General features: G+C 47.3%; 1 protein-coding gene across 1 annotated transcript; it reads left to right on the forward strand.

Annotated features, from left to right (window-relative positions):
- The first annotated feature begins 2,537 nt into the window (after nt 1-2,537).
- Nucleotides 2,538-26,551, forward strand: LOC130480800 (solute carrier family 22 member 6-A-like). The gene is made up of 10 exons (XM_056853423.1): nt 2,538-2,950; nt 6,770-6,873; nt 8,601-8,755; nt 11,797-11,965; nt 13,553-13,676; nt 15,457-15,572; nt 15,901-16,025; nt 17,227-17,335; nt 20,310-20,513; nt 26,461-26,551. The coding sequence occupies exons 1-10, from the start codon at nt 2,543-2,545 to the stop codon at nt 26,549-26,551; spliced, it is 1,605 nt and encodes a 534-aa protein (XP_056709401.1). The 5' UTR covers nt 2,538-2,542.

The following is a 26,551-nucleotide window of genomic DNA, read 5'->3' on the forward strand; positions in this document are numbered from 1 at the left end:
CTAAAGGCAGCAAAACATGTGAGGAACAGGGAAAAAAAAACCCAAAGCAACAGCAACAGCAACGAGAGGAAAATGGGAATGTGGAAAAGCCCATTAACAAAACTACTGCTGTTCTCATTCCCCAAGGGGGAACCAGAGTTTCCTCAGAAGCATATCAGGGATTCCTCGTGAGAAGCTCAATCATGGAGGAAAAGCTTCTCTGAAAGGAAACTGCGTCTCACCTTGAACATTTGAAGCTGCCATATACGGAATCAAATCTTTGGTCTATCATAAGAGCATAAGAAGAGTCCTGCTGGATCAGACCAGTGGTCCATCTAGTCCAGCATCCTGCCTCACACAGTGGCCAACCAGTTTATCTAGAGGGCCAACAACAGGGCATAGAGGCTGAGACCTTCCCCTGATGTTGCCTCCTGGCACTGGGATTCAGAGGCTGACTGCCTCAGAACACGGAGATTCCCTTTAGTCAACCCGGCTAGTAGCCACTGATAGACCTCCCCTCCATGTATCCATCCCTTTTTAAAGCTGTCTATGCCTGTGGCCATCAGTATCAGTATTGTCAACTCTGACTGGCAGCAGCTCTCCAGGGTCTCAAATCAAGGTCTTTCATGTCACCTACTTCCTGGTCCTTTTAACTGGAGATGGTAGGAATTGAAACTAGGGTTCCCAACTGGCCTGGAGAAAAAAGTCCTGCCTGTTTAACAGAGACATAAAGTTCAGAAATAGGCAGTTGAAGTTTTTCATGGCATGGAGGTAAATAACAACCCATTAAGCCACCATTAAAGGAGACTTTCCTCCAGGGTAGTTGGCAACCCTAACTGAACCCGGGGCCTTCTGCATGCAAAGCAGATGCTCTACCAATAAGCCTCAGCCCTTCTCCAAACCTTCCCCTGTGGGAGAGTGTTGGCTGCACTGTAGCTTATACTCTCCACTCAAATTGGTTGACAGAGGTCCCACAGACCTGGTCAGTGCTCCACATGTTCTGAGTGTGCCCTCCAAACACGTGCCAGAATATTCTGCAATGCACAGGGACTCAGTGACAGTTATGCTAAGTCAATATAGAAATGCTGTTTGAGAAACACCAGCACCAAAACTCTAGCCAGCCTATGGCATGATCTAGTTAGCAGATGGCATTATGGAGATAGGGTTGCCAACCTCCAGATACCAGCTGGAGATATCCTGCTATTACAACTGATTTCCAGCCGATAGAGATCAGTTCACCTGGAGAAAATGGCTGCTTTGACAATTGGACTCTATGGCATTCAAGTCCCTCTCCAAACCCCGCCCTCCTCAGGCTCTGCCCCCAAAACCTCCTGCCGGTGGTGAAGAGGGATCTGGCAACATTATATGGAGAAGATTCTCCTCACATATTAAAGGGACTACAAACCTAGCTTATTTTTTTAAGGTTAAACGGAGATTCTTAGGACTACAACACAGCCCTATAAATGAGTCTCAGGCTGACCAAACATGTAAGGTTTGATTGGTAAAAGCACATAGGTTTGAGGGAACCCTAAACATTTTGCCGCTTCTGCCATATGCTGACCATCTACTAAACCTTTGTGCAGCTCCCATTCATTTCAAGAGTTGTGGGCCTTATGGGTCACACCTGTCTGCCTACCAGTCTTCAGGGCAGCCAAAACGAGGGCAAAACTGAATTGCTCACCTCGCCTTGCCCCACAGTACAGCTGCCTGGAGCAAGCTTTCGAGTTTCACAGAACTCCTCCTGATGCAGAAGGGGCACAAAAAGCCGCCTAGGTGAAGCTTTCTGTGAAACACTGAAGCCTGCATATGTCAACTTGTGCCAGTTCGATGAAAACCATCATTCTTTATATGTTGCGCTGCCAGCCTTTGGTTGGTTTGGAGCCGATCGCTTATGGTGGTCTGGCCTCCTTTCCTTTTAAGAGTACGAGCACAGAGCAGGCAACAAAAAGCAGCATTTCCTACGGCCAAGAGAACGCAGCCAGATCCCCCTCCGTCCTCCCCTCCCCAGCCGAATGCTTGTTTCTTGCCCCACCCTGCCCCACTTTTGCTGAATGGCTGCATTTTCTTGTTCTTTCTTTCTTTCGGAGCTAATCCTTCAAAGCCTCATTAGAACTTTGACCCGAGTAAAGTTATTAGGGGGGTTGCATAACCGCCTTCCGCCCCCCCAGACTAGTCCCCCCTGGTTCTCCAAGGTTATTAACACATGCACAGACTAATAAACACCCCACGTGGTTTGCAGCATCCTGGGCGAAACAGTCCTGCAGAGTTCACACAACAAGTTACTCAAATGTTTATTCCCGGTTTTTTACACTCCCCCCTTTCCCCCCGCCCCCCGCCCAAGGCCTGCGAGTGATGTTTTTAGCCACAGCCAAGACGAGGACCATTGCAACATCGCCTCGAAAGATCCTGACCCTAAATTAACAAGAGGAAACTTTCCAGAGAGGGTGGGAACAGCCTGTATGTGGCTGGCATGTGTTCCACACATGCAGGCCATGCCAGATCGCTTCTGAGCTTAGCTACTTCGGCCCTTTCCGTGGCACTCTCCAAACATCCCCCCCTTACGATGACATTCGCTGAACTTCTCGACCGGCTTGGGGGGATGGGCCGCTTCCAGGTCCTCCATGTGGCCCTACTGGTGACCCCGGTCTTGCTGACAGCCAGTCACAACCTTCTCCAGAACTTCTCAGCAGCTGTCCCTGAACATCACTGCCAGATCAGACTTCTCGGCAATGACACGCACCCGCGTACCAACAGGACTCTGGAGCCTGCGACGGAAGAGGATCTGCTGTGGATCTCCATCCCCAAAGATCGGGCCGGTAAGCCAGACAAATGTCGGCGGTTTGTCACTCCGCAATGGCATCTCCTTAACTCAAACGCCACTGATGCCAACTGGACTCAGGCAGACACCGAACCGTGCCACGACGGATGGATCTATGACAGAAGCATTTTCACCAACACCATCATCATGGAGGTGAGAGAAATAAAGTTAAGATTGCCAAGAAGGTTCAAAATGTAGGGAGGTTTTGAGCTTTGGATCCCCAATGGGCACCTTTTTTGAAAAAAATTACATTTGAAGTCAATCTGATTACTTCCAATACAATTGTGTTTCATATTAATATGCTAAATTTTGTATTGTTTCAAATATCAAAAAAGGACAGCTGTCTTGTGAGGAGGAGAGAGGACTTTGCAATATCCCTCCCCCCGCCCCGGAACTGTTTACAGGGCAATTCTCTGCAGAGTTGCTCCAGTCAAAGCCCAGTGAGATCAATGCACTTAGGCTGGAGTAACTGTGCATAGGATTGCAGTGCTCTTTACCAAAGTACAGATTGGGCAGGCAGGAAGCAAGAAGATACAACCGCGGCAGGTCCAAGTCCAGGTTATCTCCAAACCTCAAAAAGGACTTCTCTTTTCACGCGCACAGCTGAAGGCTGCAAAAAACACACAAAAAAAACAACCTATTCCTTTTAGCCTCTTATTCGGTTTAGAATAGCCATCTACGCTCATTCATGGGGAATCTTGTTTTCCCCTACTTGGGGTTGCCAGGTCGCTCTTTGTCACTAGTGGGAGGTTTTTGGGGTGTAGCCTGAGGAGGGTGGGGTTTGGGGAGGGGAGGGACTTCAGTGCTATAGAGTCCAATTGCCAAAGTGGCCATTTTCTCCAGGTGAACTGATCTCTATCAGCTGGAGATCAGTTGTAATAGCAGATCTCCAGCTAGTACCTGGAGGTTAGTAACCCTATCTCCATAATGCCACATGCTGTTAATTAGGTTCAGCAGTACCTGGAGGTTGGCAACCCTACCCCCACTGTTGGCAGGAGATGCAAAAACCTATACAAAAGGGGACTATTTTGGACAACCAAAGAACCCTTCCACAACAATGCATTCTATTTTTTCTTAGCTTCTAAAATCCAGCAGCTTCCGGAAATAGGATCTTCTCAAACAATATAAAATGTGCATTATTGTAAGTACAAATTTCCAGATCTGGAGAACTTTAATGAGAAAGTGATTTTCCCAAATTACATGCACCTAGGGTTGCCAGCTCCGGGTTGGGAGATCCCTGGAGACTTTTGGGGCGGAGCCTGATGGCAGGGTTTGGTAAGGGGAGGGACTTCAATGCCATAGAGTCCAATTGCCAAAGCAGCCATTTTCTCCAGATGAATTGATCTCTATCGGCTGGAGATCAGTTGTAATAGCAGGAGATCTCCAGCTAGTACCTGGAGGTTGGCAACCCTACTTGCAGCTCTAGCCAGACACACACCACATCCTATCAAACATTATTCACCCCATTTGCTAAAAGGAGTCTCCATGTTCAGAGGCAGGTTTCCTCAGATTACCATATGCTGAGGAGCGGCTATCCATCTTGCAGAGACATGTGATCTTCCTCTCTTGGAAACAGTATGCTGGAGTACATGGGCCATGATCCTACACAGCAAGGCAACACGCATATCCCAATCTTCACGCTGCCAGAACCTGTAGCAATTGCCGCTGCTGCCTCAAAGACACACCACAGAGAAATGTTTAAACTTTTGGGGGGTATTGTCGAATCCTTTCACAGTCAGAGTTCATCGGTTCTTGTAGGTTATCCTGGCTGTGTGACCGTGGTCTTGGTATTTTCTTTTCTGACGCTGGCGAAACGTCAGAAAAGAAAATACCAAGACCACGGTCACACAGCCCGGATAACCTACAAGAACCGATGAACTTTTGGGGGAATTTAGTACAAATGAATATTTTAGGCTGTGCGTCAGTTTCTTTGGTCTTCTGTACATTTCTGGGGAAAACATTTTAATGTGGCAGAAAGTCAATGAACCAGGCTAACGTCTCATCAGTTTTCTCCCTAGTTAATCCTGGCAGCAGGAGAGAAATATAGACAGAAGGTGATCCCAATCCAGTGGTAACCTTAAAATTCAGTAGGAAGTAGCAAACACGCTTGGAAAGGATCTGCTCAGGTGTCTTCAGACTCAGGATTGTTGGATCTGCTCAGGGGCTGGGGATTAGAAACAGTCCCCCATAGGGTGTGACCAACTCCACCAGGAAACTCCTGGAGATTTAGAAGGGGATCCTGGAGATTGGGGAGGGGGGGAAGCTCAGCAGGAATGTGATGCCATTGAGTCCACCCTCTGAAGCTGACATTTCCTCCAGGGGACTGAACTCTACAGTCTGAAGATCAGCAGTAATTTTGGGATAACTCCAGGCCCCACCTGGAGGTTGGTAACCTTAGTAGTATTCCATTTGCTTGATTAAAACACATCCAGAAGTGCAGTTTGAGTTTGGGCTATTTTCGTACATGCAATCCTGTTATTGCAGGGCTAGAGGACATTGACTTCAACCCCCAACCACAAAAAAGCCCTCCCAGTCTGCAATAACCTCCCTTCCCTAAATCCTTCCACATACAGCTCCTCCTAGTGCCTGAACTCTATATAATTGTATCCTGTAACAACCTGGGGGGCGGTAAGTGCTCTTTTCTCTGAGGGTGGGCATAACATGCAGCTCTGCCATCCCTTCCCTATATTTATTTTTAATGCAATGCATTGAAGTTGCAAATTAAAGGAGAAAATATTTGTGGGAGGAGACAAGGGCCATAAGTAGAGTTGTCAACAGGCCTGGAGAAAACTTTTTTTAAAAAAGTTTTTTATTGAGTTTTTAAGGATACAGAAGGGGAAAAAAGGAAAGGGAGGGGGAACAAGATAACATTGTTAGCTGAGTTCAATCTCGACGGAAGTCGGTTTCAGGTAGCCAGCTCAAGGTTGACTCAGCCTTCCATCCTTCCGAGGTTGGTCAACTGAGTGCCCAGCTTGCTGGGGGTAAAGGGAAGATGACTGGGGAAGGCACTGGCAAACCACCCCGTAAACAAAGTCTGCCTAGTAAACGTCAGGTTGTGATGTTACCCCATGTGTCAGGAATGACCCGGTGCTTGCACAGGGGACTACCTTTACCTTTTAATAGCTGTTAGTTACCAGGTGAGCTAATGTATTGCCATGCCATGAAAAGCTGCAGCTGCCCATTTCCCTACATTAACCCTCTGTGAAAGGGCCAGGACTCCCCTTCCCCAGGCCAGTTGGCAACCATATAGAGCTGCCAATTTCCAGGTAGGGCATGGAGATCCCTCAGAATTACAAACTGATCTCCTGACAAGAGATCAGTTCCCATCTTTTTTGTCATAAAATAATTAAAAGAGAGAGAGAGAAAGATCAGTTACCGTGGAAAAAACGGCTGCTTTGGAGGATAGACTCTCCTGAGCTCCCTCCCCAGACACTGGCCCTCAAATCTCCAGGAATTCCCCAAACCAGAGTTGGCAACCCTACAACTATAGCCTGAATTTTTCCTCAATGGGTGTAAAATCAGTTTTGGGATGGCCACAGGGTTGCCAACCTCCAGGTACTAGCTGGAGATCTCCTGCTATTACAACTGATCTCCAGCCAACAGAAATCAGTTCACCTGGAGAAAATGGCTGCTTTGGCAATTGGTCTCTATGGCATTGACGTCCCTCCCCTCCCCAAACCCCGCCCTCCTCACGGTCTGCCCCCAAAACCTCCCACCAGTGGCGAAGAGGGACCTGGCAACTCTAGTTGGCCATCTTAAACAGGAAAACAGAACAAGAAGTTAAACAGCCTCTCTCTTCCCATGCTCATCGTGCCTTTAAATCGCAGCGCCCCCCCCCCTTCCAGCAAACTATTTTTAAAAAATTATCAGGAACACTAATCACAGAACATGTAGTACTATTCTGTCCTCATTAGTAGATTACTTTGCATTTTTCTTTTCTTTTTTTTAACACTTTCCTCTCCATCCTCGCAGTGGGATCTGGTGTGTAACTTGAGGACCCGGAGACAGATGGCCCAGTCTATTTACATGGGGGGAGTGCTGGCAGGCGCTCTTGTGTTTGGAAGCTTAGCTGACAGGTGGGTGCCTGGAAAAGAGATTCTCGTGGTTCTATCTGCCAACAGCGTTTGGGTCAGTTTTCCAGGTAGGGCTGAAGCAAGCATGGACCAACGGCTGGGAAGTTAGATGGAGATTCCAGTTGATACTTTACTATGGCCACCAACATCCGGTGTCACGTCGCTCTCAGTTCTCCATCTGTAAAATGGGAATAATGGGGTCATACCTCAAGAGCTGCAATGAGGATGAAGACATAGAGACTAAAAGGTTCTGGGGGTGGGAGCATACATTTACGTGGGGAAATACTCAGGTTCAACCCTTGGCATATCTTTTTAAAGGATCACAGATTAGCAGGGCTGCTTAGTATCATAGAGTTGGAAGGGACCACCAGGGTCATCTAGTCCAATCCCCTGCACAATGCAGGAAATTCACAACTACCTCCCGCACACACACCCAGTGACCCCCTACTCCATGCCCAGAAGATGGCCAAGATGCCCTTCCTCTCATGATCTGCCTAAGGTCATAGAATCAGCATTGCTGACAGATGGGCATCTAGCCTCTGCTTTAAAAACCTCCAGGGAAGGTGAGCTTCCCGAGGAAGCCTGTTCCACTGAGGAACCGCTCTGTTAGAAAATTCTTCCTAATATCTATGGAAACTCTTTTGGTTTAATTTCAGCCCTTTGATTCTGGTCCGACCTTCTGGGGCAACAGAAAACAACTGGGCACCCTCCTCTATATGACATCCCTTCAAGTACTTGAAGATGGTTATCTTCTCAAAACACTGGAGAACCACTTCCCCTCAGAGTAGATAGCTCTGGACTAGACAGCCAACTGTTTGATTTAGACTGGGCTCATCCAGTTTGACCAAACCACTGAGCTATTTTCTTAACTGGCTCCACTCTCTCTCCCTCTCTGCCCCTTATACTTGGAACTCTCACCTCCTGCTCCTCCTTCAATTCTCTTCTCCAAATCCCACGTTTTCCACGAATCCTTTGGTCGTATCCCCTTCATCCTCAGCTCCCACTGACACAAATCCAAGCATCTAAAACATCATTTCCTCGTCCCTGATATGGGTGCTTCCTTGTCTCTCCCTCCCCTGTCACTGTCAAAATGTAGAGTGTAAATTCTGAGAGGTTTAGGGACCTCTTTTTCCCTGGTGGTCCCCCAACCTTTTTGATCTTGCAGGCACCTTTGGCCACAAAAGGGCTGCCAAAAATGGCTGCCGCAAGAGGGGGAGCCAGCCACAAAATGACTGGAGCAGCTTACCTTAAGTCACATAGGAGCTGCTGCCATAGCAAACTTTTAAAAGTTCTGAACAGCCACTCAAATCTTCAACGGCCAATCAGAAGTCTTGCTGGGCAAAAGCCCCACTTGGCCCTAGGGTTGCCAGCTCCGGGTTGGGAAATATCTGGAGACTTTTGGGGCGGAGCCTGAGGAGGGTGGGGTTTGGGGAGGGGAGGGACTTCAATGCCATAGAGTCCAATGGCCAAAGTGGCCATTTTCTCTAGGTGAACGGATCTCTATCGGCTGGAGATCAGTTGTAATAGCAGGAGCTCTCCAGCTAGTCCTGGGAGGTTGGCAACCCTACTTGGCCCCGCCCACTTAGTGAGCAACAGTAAAGGTATCAGCGGATGCCATGGCACCCATGGGCACCATGTCAGGGGTCCCTGCTCTAAAGCACCAGCTGTGTTGACCGAGTCCTATAAAGAGCAGTCAAGGAAATATATTTATGCACTGTCCTGTGTCTTAGGTTTGGGCGGAAATCAGTGCTTAGCTGGTCCTACCTGCAAATGGCTGTTTCTGGCCTGTGCACGGCCTTCTCCCCAACTTTAACTGCCTACTGTGTGTTCCGCTTCCTGGTTGGCATGGCGCTCTCCGGGATTATCCTGAACTGCATGTCTCTAGGTAAGAGCTGAAGGACCAGGCGCGTGAGGTCAGTTTTAATAATATCAGCCGGGGGGGGACAGAAACATTAGCCCAAATTAGAAATTTGACAAGTGTCAAATTTATTCTGACCATTATCCCACCTGTATTCCAGGCTATCCTGATCTCGTCAGATCTCAGAAGCTAAGCAGGGTCAGCCCTGGTTAGTATTTGGATGGGAAACCACCAAGGCATACCAGGGTTGCTGTGCAGAGGAAGGCACTGGCAAACCACCTCCGTTAGTCTCTTGCCATGAAAACCCCCAATAAATCTGCTGCAACTTGAAGGCACTTTACACACATACACACACACACACACACATTCCAAGTTGGTGGTGTATACAGGGTTCATTCTATGACCACCTCAACCCTGTGAAGTAGGCTAGACTGGTCCAAAGTCACCCAGCTGAACAGGGTTTTGAACCCAGGGTTCTGTAGTTTATGGGTCAGCTACAACTAGCTCTTCTGCTAATGATATATGTGAAGGGAGAAAGTCAGTGTTTGCTATGCTTTGTCCTTGCAAACCTGAAAATCTGTTTTGCACCTAGCACCTTCCAAGCAAATCCAATTTAGTCCATACTACATCGTGCTTTCCATTTAAGAACCGCAAGTGCAGACTCCGGGCTTTGCCTGGTGGTGGAAAGTGCCTTCAAATCACAGCTGACTTGTGGTGACTCCGTAGGGTTTTCAAGGCAAGAGACGTTCGGTGGTGGTTTGCCGTTGCCTGCCTCTGCGTGGGCTGAGAGAGTTATGAGAGAACTGTGAATGGCCCAAGGTCATGTGGGGGAGTGGGGAATCGAACCCAGTTCTCCAGATTAGACTCCACTGCCCTTAACCACTACACCACACCTCTCAATTTATCCCTCCCCATTTTTTTTTTATATTGGACACTCAGACTGCTAAAGAGTTGTAGAGAACTGCAAACAGTTGCACACCGTGTGGTGATGCACGTGGTTTGTTGTGATATTTTGGTTGGTCCCTATCAACAGTATTATACAGCTTTTGTTTTTGCAAGGTGGGGTGTGGAAGAAGTTTCTCCCCCCACCCCCCGCATTCCTGGCCCCATTTGCTCTGGTTTGTCCTCAGCATGTGTTAAACTGTACAAATATTTATCCCTCCAGTTCGGCATACCTGACTTTTGCTTGGCTTTCTCACACGCTGAGCAAAAGGAGGTTACATGATATGCAAGCTGTGGAGATGGGGGGGGGGGGGCAAGAAAACCAAGCTCAGGGCAGGGTAACTAACACAAACAAAATCTCCTCCCATCTGGTCTGATCTGGGGTTGCCAACTGACCGGGGGTGGAGGGGACCCAGCCTGGCTTTTGCAGCTTCATCTGTAGAAGGCAAAAAGAGACGCTTCGTAGGTTTATAGAGATCCGCATGATAACGTCTGCAGAGGATGCGGCCGTTAATGGCACAGGTGCCAGGGCTGGTAGAAAAAATCTGGCAACACTAGGAACGTCTTCTGCCCAAACTCCCAAAGTAAGTCTGCCAAAAAGATGCTGAGGCCACAGAAATATATGTCTTTGCTAGCTAAGCACTCGGGACTGCAGTCTTTCCGAAAAGCTCATACCAAACCGGATTCGGGAAAGACTTAGGCTTTTTATGCTTGGCTGTTTCCTTCATAGTCACCCCTCTGACAACTTCTGGTCTTTGTGCTGATTACGCACGCTGTTTCCAACCATCAGAGGTCGCCTCACTCCCCACCTGCGTTTCCCCGCGTTTTTCCCACGTTTTCACCTTTGAGATGACACAGGTCTCTGAAAACGCAGGCAAAACGCGGGGAAACGCAGGGAGAGAGCAAGGATACCTCTGGTTGTCAGAAACGGCATGCATAATCAAAACAAAGACCCGAAGTCATCGGAGGGGTGATCGCAAGTGAAACAGCCAAGCATAAAAGGCCTTGACAAAGCAGGGGGGAAATGACGAATAGAGGATGACATCATTTATCCTCTAAGTTCACAGGGGTTTGAGCAGCACACCAATTTCACCAACTTCCTCTGTTTTTCCCCCAATTTAAACCACCTCTCAACATTCCCTTGCCTCTTGAACATTCCTTTGCCTCCTGATGCATGCAAAGACCTCTGTTTTATTCTTTTGGTTAACTTACAAAGTTGTTTTTCCTGTCTAAGGAGTCCCCCTGAATATGTATAAACTCATACCTTGTCTGTGGGTGGCCTCCCTGACCTGTTTTTAGGATATGCAGGCGAGGGTGGCCACTGTAGAAGGCATGATGATCCATATTCTGCAAAGTACTGATGAGTGGTTGTTTGTCTGACTTGTTTAAGTCACAAAGAGGAACAAGAAAAGATTGTTGTTCCTTTGCCTGCCTTTTTATTCCTTTCAACTGTAATACTACAAATGTAAGATCGAGTTCTCATATTACTGGCATTAAGATTAGAAATAAATGGTACCGGATATTGGTGCCATTTCAGTGACTAACCCAATATAGTCCAATTTCAGTTGGAGATGCCATGGATCATATTATTTATTTGTTCAGTACATTTTTATCCTACCCTCCTTCAGATGGTGTACATAATTCTCCTGCCCTCCATTTTATCCTCACAACAACCCTGTGAGGTAAGTTAGGCTGAGAGTGCGTGACTGACCCAAGGCCCCCCTGTGAGCTTCCAAAGGAAAGTGGAGCTATGAACCTGGCTCTCTCAGTACCTAGTCCAACACTAGGGTTGCCAGGCCCCTCTTCACCACCGGCGGGAGGTTTTTGGGGCTGAGCCTGGGGTTTGGGGAGGGACTTCAATGCCATAGAGTCCAATTGCCAAAGTGGCCATTTTCTGCAGGGGAAAGGATCTCTATCGGCTGGAGATCAGTTGTAATAGCAGGAGATCTCCAGCTAGTACCTGGAGGTTAGCAACCCTATCCAACACTCTAACTACTGCATCACGCTGAGATGGCAACAACACCATCAGCATATAATGAAGGGCTTGTTCGAGTGGTAGGAAGTGTAGGCTTCGCAGCCTTTGAACCTGGTCTTCTAAACTCCCTCCCCCATCTTGTTCTTCTCAGTCCTCGAGTGGGTGCCGACCAAAGTTCGAACTGTTGCTGGGACTGTGGTGGGCTACTCTGCAACCATCGGGCAGATCATCCTTCCTGGACTGGCCTACGCCCTCCCCGACTGGCGCTGGCTTCAGTTTACTGCTTCCATGCCTTTTTTTGCTTTCTTCCTCTATTCCTGGTGAGCAGGCGGTGCTCCTTGCGGTTAAAGAAATTACGGTGAACCTCAGACTTGGCTTTCTCACTAGGACAAGGGCTTCATCTAACAAAGGCTAAACAGATTTATAGCTTTTTCTGGAGGAATTCTGGGAATTGCCACTGCATGACTGCTGTCTAAACAGCTAGTTTACACAACAGGCTTGAACTAGGTTAACAGTCATGTCTCGGAAGGGGTTCCAGTGGCGTCTTTCATCTTAACAGAGTTTGCAAATGCAGCAGTGTTGGTCCGAGGTAAAAGCCAAGAACAAAGCCATGTCATACGTATCTTTTTATTAGGATCAACCAAAGCACAACAAAGTGTGCAAGGTTTTGAGATCTGCAGAACTCTTAATCAGGCTGGATGCTAAAAAAATTCTTCAGCTACAGGAAAAGCTGGGAAGGAACTGTGTTTAGGGAGTTTCCTAGGTAATACAACTACATCACTAACACAGAACAAGAATGCATGCCAAATACAGAGCTTGTAAGTAAAGCAAGTGAGCCCCAGCTTTCAATTGCGAAATTATGTGAGCCCACATAATTTCACATGTGATACATACACATATTACTGAGCAATTCAGCATTCAGACAATATTCTAACAAAACCATTAACGCATTTTACATATGGAGAACATTGAGGCTGAGATTAGTCCCAATGATCACCAGTGAAGCCATGGCAGAAAATGCAAAATATGCTGATAACTCTAGAAAGCAAGCCAAGCCACAGACCATAGATCAAGTCACACATACTCAACAAGGAATTAAGCATGTAGAGTTTATTTACCTCTTTTACAGATGGGGATGAAACTGACCCAAACAATTAATCTGTAGCCGAGGACTCAAAAACAGGTACAATGTGAGTGGGCCAATCAGTGCAGCAGCTCTGATTCAAACCCTCCCACCCCACCTTCATGCTACTCCTTTTGGCATGGTGCCACACTCACCACAACAGCAGTGAGCATAATTAAATCTATCCATCTGATTGCTATCCTGTCCTTCTTCCAAGGAGCTCAAGAAGATGCTCATTGTTTTCTCCTCCATTTTATCTTCACAACAACCCTGTGAGGTAGACTGAGAGAGACTGGCTAGCCAAAGAGCAGCCATGGGACTTAATGGCTGAACAGGAGTTTGGATTTCTGTCTCTTTTGTCTTCTTCCTAGCTTTTAAGGTTATCCCACAGTGGTTCTAGGACAGGCAATAAGTAAAAGTCTATACTTGCACTCACCAGCTGCATCTCTGCATGAGTTACTGCTCCGGCCTTGCCACTTTCCCATCAGCTTCTCCTGGAGAAGAATTATTCTGCCATATCTCAGGTGAGATAGGATCCGTCAATTGCTTCTAATATAGAGAAGCAAGCTCAGGAAGCATGCTCAGAACCGCAACTCACGCAGAATACATGAGATGGGCTTCTATTCTTCCATGCTTTAAAAGTTAGCAAGAGCTAAGCGTACCTCCAATTTTTAATGTAGAAAAAACAGGAAGCTCAATTTATAGAACGGAGGAGGACACCGTTAAGAGTATTTGTGTCACACTTGTGCCTCCAGTGGCATCAGGGTCTGGCTCTTTCTCCAAGGTGGTTTGCTGAATCTGCACGTTGGCTGGTTCTTTCCGGCAAGCCAGAGCAAGCTGTAGAAGTCCTCAAGAAGGTGGCTGAGATCAATGGAAAAAAGGAAGAAGGGGAAAAGCTCACAACAGAGGTACAAAATCAAAGGGGCTGAAGCCAGGGATGTTCGGAGTCCTTTTATCTTCTGTTAAAGCAGGAACCAGATTCAAATTTGGGATGGAATTCTCAAAGTGTGAAATGTTGATTGAAATTTGTCAAAATTTGAAATTTGGCATTTTCCAATTTGGCTTTTTAAAGGGCACTGTAGCAGAAATTTGGTCTTGAAATTCTGTTGACCATTTTCAAAGCAACTAATGTGAAACGCCTCAAACATTCAGAAAACTCATCTCAGAGCATTCAGGTATGAATGTCAATAGATGTCACATTGGTATGAATCTATGCCTCTGAAGGGATTCCCAGAAGGAATTAAATCAACAGAAATGGGCCTAGGAAGGGGGAGGGAGGAGAAAATCCCAAGAGAAAGAACTGCAGCTAGATCCTATTCATATCCACTTGGAAATAAATCCCCCTGACTTAAATGATGCTTATTCCCAGCTAATTTTTTTTCAAAGAAGGTTCTGCTCTTCTCCATTGGGTGGAATCACTTGCAGAAAATCAATGTTTGTTTCCAGGCAGTCACCAGGCAACATTAGGTTTTGCTGTCACTAGAGGGAGATACAAGATTGTGTGTGTGTATGTGTGTGTTAAGCAAGAGTTGCTTCAGAGAGTTGAAGGTGGCTTGGAAAAGATGCTTCTGGGGGTATGTATGTGTTCCGTTTTTTACTCCGGTCAAAATAAGTTCTTGGATTGTTTCCAAAACTTGTTTGACCAGAGGCAACTTTGGGCCAAAAAAACAAACAAATGTGTGCCTGTACCATGGGAACGAAAGCATCTCCCCAGACACTTCATCTCTCTCAATAATAACTGTCTGTCACCACTCTTAGCTCTGCATGTCATTATCAAACACAACTGGGCCACTTCACAAATATTTGGGCTTGCTTTCGACAAGGTGAGTTCAAATCATACCGGCTGCTTTGCGACTGGCCAGTCATCCCCAAATCACAATCCACACACCCCTCCATTGAATCCAAGTCAGTGATAAACCCATGGTAAACTCTTACTGGAAAGCGGGATTGGAATTCCTAATGCGGTCATCAGTTGAATCAGCCTCAGTTTTCCCGTAGTGTGAAATGGTAATTTTAATGGCAATCTCGTCACAGGGCTTGTTGAGCAGGAAAACACAAGAAGTTATAAAGGATAACGACTCTTATTAAATTGCAAATTTTCTTAGGCTGGCGACAGACTATTGTTTTAAAAAGTAAGAGGTTTTTTTTTTTTAATGAGTGTTTTGACAGAGGCATGGTGTACACTTACATGCCACCTGTGAACAAAAGGGTCTTGCAGAGTCAAGAATTTGCCAGTCCCTGTTCATAAAAGGGACAAATGAACACACCACAAGCAGCAGGTCCCATTTAGGGAAATTCCAGGAGATTTGGGGATGGAGACTGGGCAGGACAAGGACCTCACTGGGGTACGATGCCATAGAGTCCCGCCTCCAAAGCATCCATTTCTCCAGGGGAACTGATCTCTGTAGTCTGGAGATAAACTGTAATTCTGAAGGCTCCCCAGGTGCCACCTGGAGGCCGGCATCCCTATCTCCAATACAAAGCCTGTACTTGGTCCTGGGGTGGGGACGGGGTAGAAAATTGTGATCAAGAAAAACCAGGGAGGTACCTGCAAACCAGATTCGGAGTCTGCTGTATAAGATGAACAATAAAACAAATATCTTTTTTTAAAAGAAAAAGGAAAAACCAGGGAAGCATTTACAATGGTGACTAGTCAAATTGCTTGATTTGCTCTATGTTGTTCTGCAGGTTTTGAAATCTAACATGCAGAAAGAAATGGCCCTGGCAAACTCCTCCTACACGTTCGTCAGCTTGGTCCGTACACCCACCGTACGCCGGATCTCCTGCTGTATTTCCAGTGTTTGGTATACTAGATCAGCATTTCTCAAACTGGGGTCCACAAAGGTACTCCAGGGGGGCTGCGAGTCCTTTGTTGGAACAAAGAGCAGGTCCTTGTCACGCCCATCTTACTAATGTGAAATTGGAGCCCTCTGTTTTCTAAGAACGAGGGCAAGGACTCTTCTACATCAATAATAAGCACCAGCCGTGCCCCCTTGGCTATGGTAATAACATTGGCCATTATGCCTGTGCTGTATGATGGCATAGCCCATTTAGGCTGACGGCATCAACCAGGAGCTGGCCATTTACTGCCTGGCCATTTATTTACTGCCTTTCCTTACTCTCTGTTGTTAGGTTTGCTACTAGTTTCTCCTACTACGGCCTCGCCATGGATCTTCAGAACTTCGGTTTCAGCATCTACCTGATCCAGGTGGCTTTTGGGTCTATCGATATCCCAGCCAAGCTGATTGCTGCCATCGGTATGAGCTACATCGGACGGCGAACCACACAGGCTTCATCTGTGATTTTGGCCGGCTTGGCCATCCTGGCCAATATATTTGTGCCCCATGGTGAGATGCTGTTGGGGATTGTGGACTTTGTGGCTGGACTGCATAGAGCAGAGGGTGGCGTGTTGTTTAGGAAATGCTCAGAATGACTCTATTCTCTATCCTCACAGCAGAGGTTGTAAACAACTGGCCAAAGCCTGTTACTTGTGTTCCCAGAATCCCCCAGGGCATTGCAAAGGATCCTGAGGGGATGGGAAGGGGTGCACCATTCAAATAGAGTTACCAAAGCTTGGAAGATTCAAATCTGGCAAGGGCAGGGGGCTGGTCTGCGACCAATCCAGGGAGAGGAAGGGAGCCAAAATGGCCTTTAAAAGCTGCCCACTTACATGCCCCTCCCACCTAGGGTGGCCAGGTCCCTCTTCACCACTGGTGGGAGGTTTTGGGGGCATAGCCTGAGGAGGGCAGGGTTTGGGGAGGGACCTCAATGCCATAGAGTTCAATTGCCAAAGCAGCCATTTTCTCCATGTGAACTGATCTCCATCGGCTGGAGATCAGTTGTAATAGCAGATCTCCAGCTAGTACCTGGAGGTTGGCAACCCTACCTCCCACCCATTTCCTTCATGGCTGAAATGACTTTATCTGAGTCATTCCAGTCATGAGGGAAACAACAAATAAGAATGTTTTAAAAATATTTAAAATAATTTTTAAAAACATCTTTTCTCTTATTCCTTCCATTATAACAGCAATGTGGAGTGGGTAACCTTCAAATGGCAATGGCCCAGAAGGGGGGGGGCTTGATCATGTGGATGGAAAACTGTTCAGTTGGCAATCCTGCTCTCAGATAATCCAGTTTGGAACTGTTTGGGGCCAACCCACATGCGTCGGAGTTGGTTGTGTTATGAAATGGTAAGGGATGACCATTCTGCACATGCTTAGAGGATACCCCATATTATTACACTTCCATATTCCTGAACTCACTGGAACAGCCATAAGACTAAGAGCGGCCATGCTAGATCAGATAAATGATCTATCAAGTCCGGCATCTTCTTTCATACAGTGGTCATGCTGTACTCCCCCCAAGTAATGGAAAATCTTCAGCCAAGATTAGAAAAGGGAACAGTAAAACTCTCGATAAACCTCTTGTTTTGCCTCCCTCCTGTACTCCCCCTCCAAGATCTCCAAACCCTGAGAACATCCTTGGCGGTAATTGGGAAAGGATGCCTGGCATCATCCTTCAACTGCCTCTATCTCTACACAGGAGAACTTTACCCGACAGTGATCAGGTACGTTCCCCGCCCCCTTCCATTTGCTGTTTGCATTGCCTTTAACAGAGTATGGTACAGCAGTTAGACTAGGAACTGGGAGAATGGGTGTTTCCCACACAGGTCACCTGTCACAAATGTAATGCTCTTGGGAAGTGGGGAATTCCCTGCTTCCGGTTGTTAGGATTGCCAACTCTGGGTTGGGAAATTCCTGGAGATTTGGGGGTGGAGCCTGGGGAGGGCACGGTTTGGGTAGGAGAGGGACCTCGAGTATAATGCCATAGAGTCCACCCTCCAAAGCTGCCATTTTCTCCAGTCTGGAGATCAGCTGCAATTCTGGGAGAACTTCAGTCATACGAAACCACACCTGCTGTGATATTGTAAGATGCTTTGGGTCCCCATTGGGAAGAAAAGCAGGGTACAAATATCCAAATAAACGTAATTCGCAGGTGCATGTGGGCTCAATTCAGATTTAGACTGAAATGGGCCATAGAGGTTGGTGACTCTATTCCCCACATAATTGGGGGGCATTCGTGCACCTCCTGGGATTTCCCTGGTTCTTCTCCAATCTTTCTCAAAACCACTTTGCTCTGAAGTTTTGGGAAAGGTCACAGCAAAGCATGGGTGGCTGCTACATGGGTGGCTACGTTTGGAATTTCCCGGTCCTAACCAAAAAATGGGTCGCCATAAGTCGGCTGCGACTTAATGGCACTTTACACACACACAACCAGATAGCAGCCATTTCCCCCACCGTAATTATCTTTTCTCCCAACTGCAAAGGTTTTTTTTTTAAAAAAAATTAGCAGTTTAATAGTATTATATTGATATAACATTGTACTAAAATACGCATCAGGTTCTATGAGTTCCAAGCTTTCATTTCAAAAACGGGAAGGCCTTTAAATTAAATAGCCGATTAAAGCTGAAATTGCCAATTAAAGAAAAAAAACTACCAAGGGAACCCGCTGTGTGGAAGCCCTGGTGCCGCTGGGCTGTATCAGCAGCTGCAGCAGCAGCAACAACAGGGAAACCATACCAGCCTGTCCCCATGTGGAAAACACCAATGTCCCAGATTCTGTCCCTGATATTTTCAGTTACAGGATCTCAGAGTGACAGGGCCAGGAAACACGTCAGCAGAAAGCTCCTGCCAATCACAGCAGGCAGGACAAAACTGAAAGGAGCGGTTGGCTGTGGTCCGCTAGGGACCGTGCCACCTTTCCAAAGTTTGCTTTGCCTACAGACACAGAGGCCATCTATTCATGGTCAATTTTGATGCTCGTTCAAAGCTCTTTTTTAAAATGCGACTTTAAAAATGCCTATTCACGGTCCCGACGCAAAAGGAGAAATTCCACCCACCCACCCTCGCCTGCTCCTTCATTTGTTTGCATAGCCATTAGCATGTGCATAGCTAATGCACCGCTGTTGTTTTGCATGGTTCCCTCTGGTTATTCTTTGCAGCAGCGTCGGAGCAAACACAAAAGGTCGCGCTAAGTGGGCTCTTTTGTAATGCGAAGCAGGTCTGCGCCGGCTTCGCAGTCACTTCCGGAATGACAGTTCAGCATGCAAAATTCAAATAAATCTGCTGGGCAATTCAGCCTGGAACGCGATGCTAATTACCATGCAAAAATGGCCAGAATAAGGAGAGCTGACACCTCGGCTGGGAGATAAAATGGGCCAGCTTTAATCAATTATTTACTTATATTGATGAAAGGGGATCTGCGATGTCCACAGGCCAAACCCCATTCCAAACCCATTTGCAGTGCAGGGGATTGGTGGGGTGCAGAAGAGTCGGGCCTCCACTTGTTTGCGCATCCCTGAATTCGTGGGCAAGGCCACCCCAGCTCCAGGCCTTGAGCTGTCACATACATATGGCTCAGGATCCTCCTTGCCAAGCCCTTGTGATGCCTGAGGGAAGTGTGCCACTTCCACCCACCTAGCCCATGGTCTATGGGTCAAGGATAATGACACCAAGGTAGGGTTTCCAGGTACCTCCTGGCAACCGGCAGGAGCTTTAGGGGAGCGGGTTTGGGAGCAGCGATCTAAGTCCCCTGTGCAATGATGTCACTTCCAGATTGATGTGGAAGCACCAGCATCACACCAAGGGAATGTTGTTGGGGTCAATGGGGATGTGGGGGGGGAGGTAGTTGATAGTTTCCTGCATTGGGCAGGGGGTTGACACTAGATGACCCTGGTGGTCCCTTCCAACTCTGTGATTCTATGATTCTATGAATGCTTTAAAACTTGCCCCCAAACTCTATGATTTCCATAGAGTTTTTGGGGAGAGTGCTAGAATTTTCCACCCACCCCCAAAATGATGCCAGAGCTTCGTGCAGGGAACACAGATCGCTCCCTCCCTTCTGCCAGCCTGCTTCCGCCCACTGAGCAACTGAGTATCAGTGGATAGCAGCACGAATCGGCAGGTGATTGCCCGCCAGTAGCAGGAATCTAGGAACCTTAGCTCAAGGGCTTCCTGTCCCAGGTCCATGAAGACACCAAGACCCCAGGCCTGGTCTGAGGATTAACTAGGGTTGACAGATCCCTCTTTGCCACCTGTGGGAGGTTTTTGGGGCGAAGCCTGAGGAGGGCAGGGTTTGGGGAGGGGAAGAACTTCAATGCCATAGAGTCCAATTGCCAAAGTGGCCATTTTCTCCAGGTGAACTGATCTCTATCAGCTGGAGATCAGTTGTAATAGCAGGAGATCTCCAGCTAGTACCTGGAAGTTGGCAACCCAAGGGTTGCCAACCCTTCACCATCCAAATTATGCCCTAGCGTGCTCATCTAAATTGCACTGTGTACCATTCAAGCAACTTGACCCACACTGCTACTGCCACAAGGGGGGACCAGTTTGCTGCTTGGTCAACCTGAGGTGGGGGGGGGGGACCCTATGACCCATTCAACATTTTGGTCATTACTTTTGCTTAAAGAACCCCCCAAACCCAGCTCTCTGTTTTTACACTTCTATGGTTTCTCCTTTAAAGGTTGTTTTCTACACTTGCAGACAGACCGGGATGGGGCTAGGCAGCACCCTGGCTCGTGTGGGGGGCATAGTGGCACCGATGGTAAGGATAACGGGGGAATATTTCCCATACCTCCCGCCGATCATATATGGGACAGCCCCGATCCTGTCGGGGGTTGCGGCCATCTTTTTGCCGGAGACACGCAACATGCCACTTCCGGACACCGTCGAGGAAGTCGAGAGCGGGTGAGTCACTTTCAGAAAGGCAGGGGCTGCTTCATCCGCTATTATTTGCTAACAGATTAGCACCAGCAAAGTACGTGACGCACACAAGGCAGAGGCGGCAGTGCCTAGAAAGAACTGGTGTAGCGTAACGGGTAAGATCCTTAAGACTTACATCTCAAATTCGAATGTCACAAGTTTATCGAGACAAATTCACCAAGGAGGCTAGGACTATCGATAGATATTAGCCATGATCGTTAAACAAAACCTCCATGGATACAGGCAGTTGCTGGGGACAAAGAACAGGAGATAGCCATCATATGGTGATATGTGGTGTGGTGGTCTGAATGTTAGACTAGGACAGGCACCCCAACATGGTGCCTGTAGGCATCACAGCACCTGCCAACACCTTTCCTGGTGCCCACCAAGTGTTTTTAGAAAGTGGGCAGGGCCAGGTGGGCTTTTGCCCAGCAAGACTTCTCATTGGCCTTTGAAAGCTCGATATCCTGCACAGATTTTTAAACCCGTTGTTTTGGCAGCAGCTGCCACCACAGCTCAACCGTCTTCACTTTGTGACTGAAGGTAAGCTGCAGCAGCCATTTTTGTGGCTGGCTCTGTCACCCACCATACCGTGTCGGAATTCCCAAGGTGCCCGAAGGCTCAAAAAGGTTAGGTACTCCTGGACTAGAATCACAGACACCCAGGTTCAAATCCCCTCTCTGCCCTGGAAACTCTCTGGGTTCCTTGTGAACTTTCCAGAGGCGGTCAACCATTGGAAACAGGATGCCGATATGACTCAGCAAGGGAGTTCTTAATTTGCTCTGACATATTCTGAAGGGAGAAAGGATTTCTTTGGAACCGGATTTGGATTTTTAGAAGAAAAAAAGAAGAGCTGGTTTTTATATGCCGACTTTCTCTACCACTTAAGGGAGACTCAAACCAGCTTACAATCACCTCCCCTTCCCCTCCCCACAACAGACACCCTGTGAGGTAGGTGGGGCTGAGAGAGTGTGACTAGCCCAAGGTCACCCCGCTGGCTTCGTGTGTAGGAGTGGGGAAACAAATCCAGTTCACCAGATTAGCCTCCGCCGCTCATGTGGAGGAGTGGGGAATCAAACCCAGTTCTCCAGATCAGAGTCCACCGCTCTTAACCACTAAACCATGCTGGCTCTCAATTTTGCTCTTGGTAGCAGAGGGCCAGTCTTTGGCTTCAGAAAACTGAGCCCAGTAGTTCTCTTTTCACATAATAAACCCCAAAGTTGTGTTTACAGGTGTACTTGTTGCTCAAAAACATTGGCTCAATTCATACAGAAAATAGAGTTTCCAATTGGCCAGGAAAAAATGTGTTCTGTCAATTTAATAAAGGCTTAATTCGCTTTTATTTATGCTGCCCATTTCTGCACATTAAGTCTCTGCTAAAGAAACGGGGCATTTTTCTCCAAGCTTGTTGGAAACTCTAACAGGAAGCTTAACTGAGGCTTCTCTGAACAAGCATGTCATGGATTGCAACTGATTCTGGTTTGCCAGCCAGAAACTGAGGCTTGAAGTGAGTTTGCAAACCCTGGTTTGTGCTAACATTGGTTTGGTGTGAATTGAGAAATTTTAAACATGGCCCTTGCTTCAGCTCTGGAGGCTGCTACACCTGGAGACAGGGGTACTGAGCTGAGCCGATGGAAAACAACTGGTTGGAACTTGGGTTTGGGTTCTACACCACGATTAATGCAAACCACAGTTTGGCATAATGTCTAAGCCAAGGAGCTGAGGTGCAGTTCTGAACCCTGGTTGCCCTTTATTCCCGACAGGAGGTTGCCAGAACAATGCATTGTCAAAGACCCAGAAAATCTGTTGCTGAGGAAGGTGAGCCAAGAGGTACCACAAGATGGCAGACTGTGACGCAGATCATCAGCTGGGAATCGCTATAGTCTTTATAAGCAGCCTAGAGTGGGTGGTGAAGCTGAGAGCTACCATGGCCCCCCCAGAGAAAGATTCCACCTGGGCCACCCAATCTGACCTTGGTCCAAACCAAAAAATATCATAACAAAACAAACCATTTCACTTGCTGTTAAGAAGAATCTATAATAATAAAAGGATCAGGTTGTCCATCTGTCTGTCCATTTGTGGCCGGCATAACTCCTCAGAAAATAAAGCCAGGAGTCTCCAAACTGGCCATCGGCTTCAGGATGATCATGGGAGTTCCGGTGGCAAAAATGAAAGGAATCGGGATATCCTGGACTAGGTTATCTCACAATAGGCAACATATAAGAGAGTGTTCAAGGAACCAGTCAAGTGTCTCTAAAATTTAGGGTTGCCAGCTGTGGATTGGGAAATACTTGGAGATTTGGTGGGGGGGTAGATCCAGAGGAGGGCTGGGTTTTAGGAAGAGAGGGACTTCAATGGGGTGTAATGCCATGCAGTCCACCTTCCAAAGCGGCCATTTTCTCCAGGCAAACTGATCTCGGTCGCCTGGAGATCAGTTGTAATCCCAGGAGGTCTCCAGCTACCACCTGGAGGTTGGCAACCTTACTAATACTCAAATCCCCAATCTGCCATGGCAAGTTGCTGCATGATCTTCAGCCAGTCTCACATAGCCAGACCTGCTTCACAGAGTAGTTATGAGAATAAAATGCAGGACAGGAGAAAAATGGGACCTGCTTTGGGTCCCCATTAGGAAGGAAGGCAGCGTCTGACATTTGTTATAAATCTAATTTTGCCTACAGTACACCGAAAAGGATGATTGCTCTGGCTGTTGTTTCATCGGGTGTTGCTGCAACGCTTTTGGCAGGATGAAGTACTGCTTATTCGGTATTCAAACTGCTGTTAAATATTGAGTGCTGAGAGTGGGGCAGGCCCCTAGCATCTGTGATCTTTTATGCGTGGCTGTTTCACTTGCCGTCACCCCTCTGACGACTTGTGTTGATTATGCATGCTGTTTCCAACTATCAGAGGTCGCCTCGCTCTCCCCCTGAGTTTCCCTGCGTTTTGCCCACGTTTTCAGTAGGTTTGCCAGGGTCCTCTTTGCCATCAGCAGAGCCTGAGGAGGGCGGGGTTTGGGGAGGGGAGCGACTTCAATGCCATAGAGTCCAATTGCCAAAATAGCCATTTTCTCCAGGTGATCTGATCGCTATCAGTTGGAGATAAGTTGTAGTAGCAGGAGCTCTCCAGCTATTACCTGGAGGTTGGCAACTCTAGTTTTCAGAGACCTGTTTTATCTTGAATTTGTAAACAAGGACAAAATGTGAGGAAAGTTAGGGGGAGAGGGAGGCGACCTCTGATGGTCGGAGACAGCATGCATAATCAAAACAAAGACACGAGGGCGACAGAGGGGTGACAGCGAAGGAAACAGCCATGCATAAAAGACCTATGTAAAACTTCATGATTGTGTAAAAGAAGCGGGAGCAGGTATCCTCACCTCTTTCCAACCAAGCTGTTCCTGCCCTTCTCATCTACTCTGTTTGCAAAGCAAAGGCAGATATTACACTCTGTAGCCCTGTGTCTAATTTTGTACTTTTATATTTATACACACATACAGTGAGGGGGAAAAGTATTAGATCCCCTGCTAAATTTGCCCGTGTGCCCTCTGACGAAGAAATGACCAGTCCATAATTTTAATGGTAGGTCTATTGTAGCTGTGAGAGACAGAATAACAACAGGAAAACCCCCAGAAACTCAGAAGACAAAAGTCAGAGATTGATATGCATTATAATGAGTGAAATAAGTATTTGATCCCCTATCAACCAGCCAGATTTGATCCCCTATCAACCAGCCAGATGTCAGGCTACCTGGTATCTTCACTGTATGTAACGAGCTGAGATTAGAAGCACCTGCTGTAAGTCTTACCTGTAATCCCAGTTTGTTACAGTACCTGTACAAAAGACACCTGTCGACAGAAGCAATCAATCCATCAGATTCCAAACTAGCCACCATGACCAAGAGCAAAGAGCTGTCCAAGGATGTCAGGGACAAGATTGTGGACCTGCACAAGGCTGGACTGGGCTACAAGACTATTGCCAAGCAGCTTGGTGAGAAAGTGACAACAGTTGGTGCAATAATTGGCAAATGGAAGAAACACAAAATAACTGTCAACCTCCCTCGGTCTGGGGCTCCATGCAAGATCTCATCTCGTGGAGTTGCAATGATCATGAGAACGGTGATGAAGCCGCCCAGAACTACACGGGGGGAACTTGTCAATGATCTCAGGGCAGCTGGGACCATAGTCACCATGTAAACAGTTGGTAACACACTACGCCATGAAGGACTGAGATCTTACAGAGCCCGCAAGGTCCCCTTGCTCAAGACAGCACATGTACAGGCCCGTCTGCAGTTTGCCAGTGCACATCTGAATGACCCAGAGGAGAAAGTGTTGTGGTCAGATGAGACCAAAATCGAGCTCTTTGGCATCAACTCAACTCGCCGTGTTTGGAGGAGGAGGAATGCTGCCTACGACCCCAAGAACACCATCCCCACTGTCAAACATGGAGGGGGACATATTATGCTTTGGGGGTGTTTTTCTGCTAAGGGGACAGGACACCTTCACCGCATCGAAGGGACGATGGACGGGACCATGTATCGTCAAATCTTGGGTGAGCACCTCCTTCCCTCAGTCAGGGCATTGAAAATGGGTTGAGGATGGGTATTCCAGCATGACGATGACCCAAAACACACGGCCAAGGCAACAAAGGAGTGGCTCAAGAAGAAGCACATTAAGGTCCTGGACTGTCTCTCACAGCTACAATAGACCTACCATTAAAATTATGGACTGGTCATTTCTTCGTCAGAGGGCAAACGGGCAAATTCAGCAGGGGATCTAATACTTTTTCCCCTCACTGGATACATTTCTTACATCTGATGAAATGAGCTCTTGTTCCCAAAAACTTAAAGGGATTACCAATATAATAATAACAACAGCAACAACCTACTGCCTGAACAGTGTTAGAATGCCATTAAATCTAATTAAGTAGGGTGGCAGAAAGGAGTTCTAACTTCTGTTTCACATGTATAACCACTACAATAGATTGACATCCCATTAGCATGCATGTAAAGGGAAGGGGCGTGAGAATATTTTTCCTACTGTTATAGATCATGGGGAAGTATTAACTTGCCCACCTTCTGTTCAAAATATTAACAAAGGTTTGCTGCTATACTACTATTAAGTACCTTCTAAGTTGCCATCCAATGGTAAAGCACCTCTGTTCGTCTCTTGCCTTTAAAACCCTATGGGGTGGCAGGGCTAGAAGTCATAGGGCTGCCAACCTCCAGGTACTAGCTGGAGATCTCCCGTTATTACAACTGATCTCCAGCCAATAGGGATCAGTTCCCCTGGAGAAAATGGCCACTTTGATGCCATAGAGTCCAATTGCCAAAGTCCCTCCCCAAACCCCACCCTCGTCAGGCTCCGCCCCAAAAACCTCCTGGCTGGTTAGCTTCCAAGATCTCATGAAATCTGGCTATACCATGCCACCTTCCCTCCCCTGCCCCCTGCAAGCTGCTTTTTTAAAGACAAAACATACAGATCTCGGTCACAGATCTCCATCGCATGTAGTTGGGACTTACCCATACTAATTTGGGGAGGATGGGCTCTGAGCAAAACTGCTATGTTAGAGAGATACAGGCCCTCTTAATGCATAAATCACATGTAGTTTGAAAAACAGAGGAGTTATGGAGGCCACACACACATCCTCAGCCTCATACCTTCAGTCCCATGGCCACGAGGGGAAGTACTGTGGCATGCACAAGGTCTGCTACAAAGCCACAGGAAAACAAGCCCAATTTTTTTCCCTAATGGCCAAGGAATGGCTATAGAAAGTTACTTGGCTGGAAAGACAGAGGGGCAAAAACGGACGTTCAGAATGCCAGCTTCTGTATTCCAGGCAGGCTCCTGCTCAGGAATAGAACACAGAGCCCTGCCAACGGGATGCGGACAGCAAAAGCCTGGCAGCAAATAAAACACTCCGGTCTCCATTGTTTTCCGCAGAGCAGCTCAGCAGTCGAAGCTCCTTGAAAATGCCGTGACCACTGCCAAAGCCGCAGCTGTGTCCTGTGGCAAGAACACCCCATTAATCTAG

The sequence above is a fragment of the Euleptes europaea genome, chromosome 7, assembly GCF_029931775.1.
Source record: "Euleptes europaea isolate rEulEur1 chromosome 7, rEulEur1.hap1, whole genome shotgun sequence".
Taxonomy (NCBI): Eukaryota; Metazoa; Chordata; class Lepidosauria; order Squamata; family Sphaerodactylidae; genus Euleptes; species Euleptes europaea.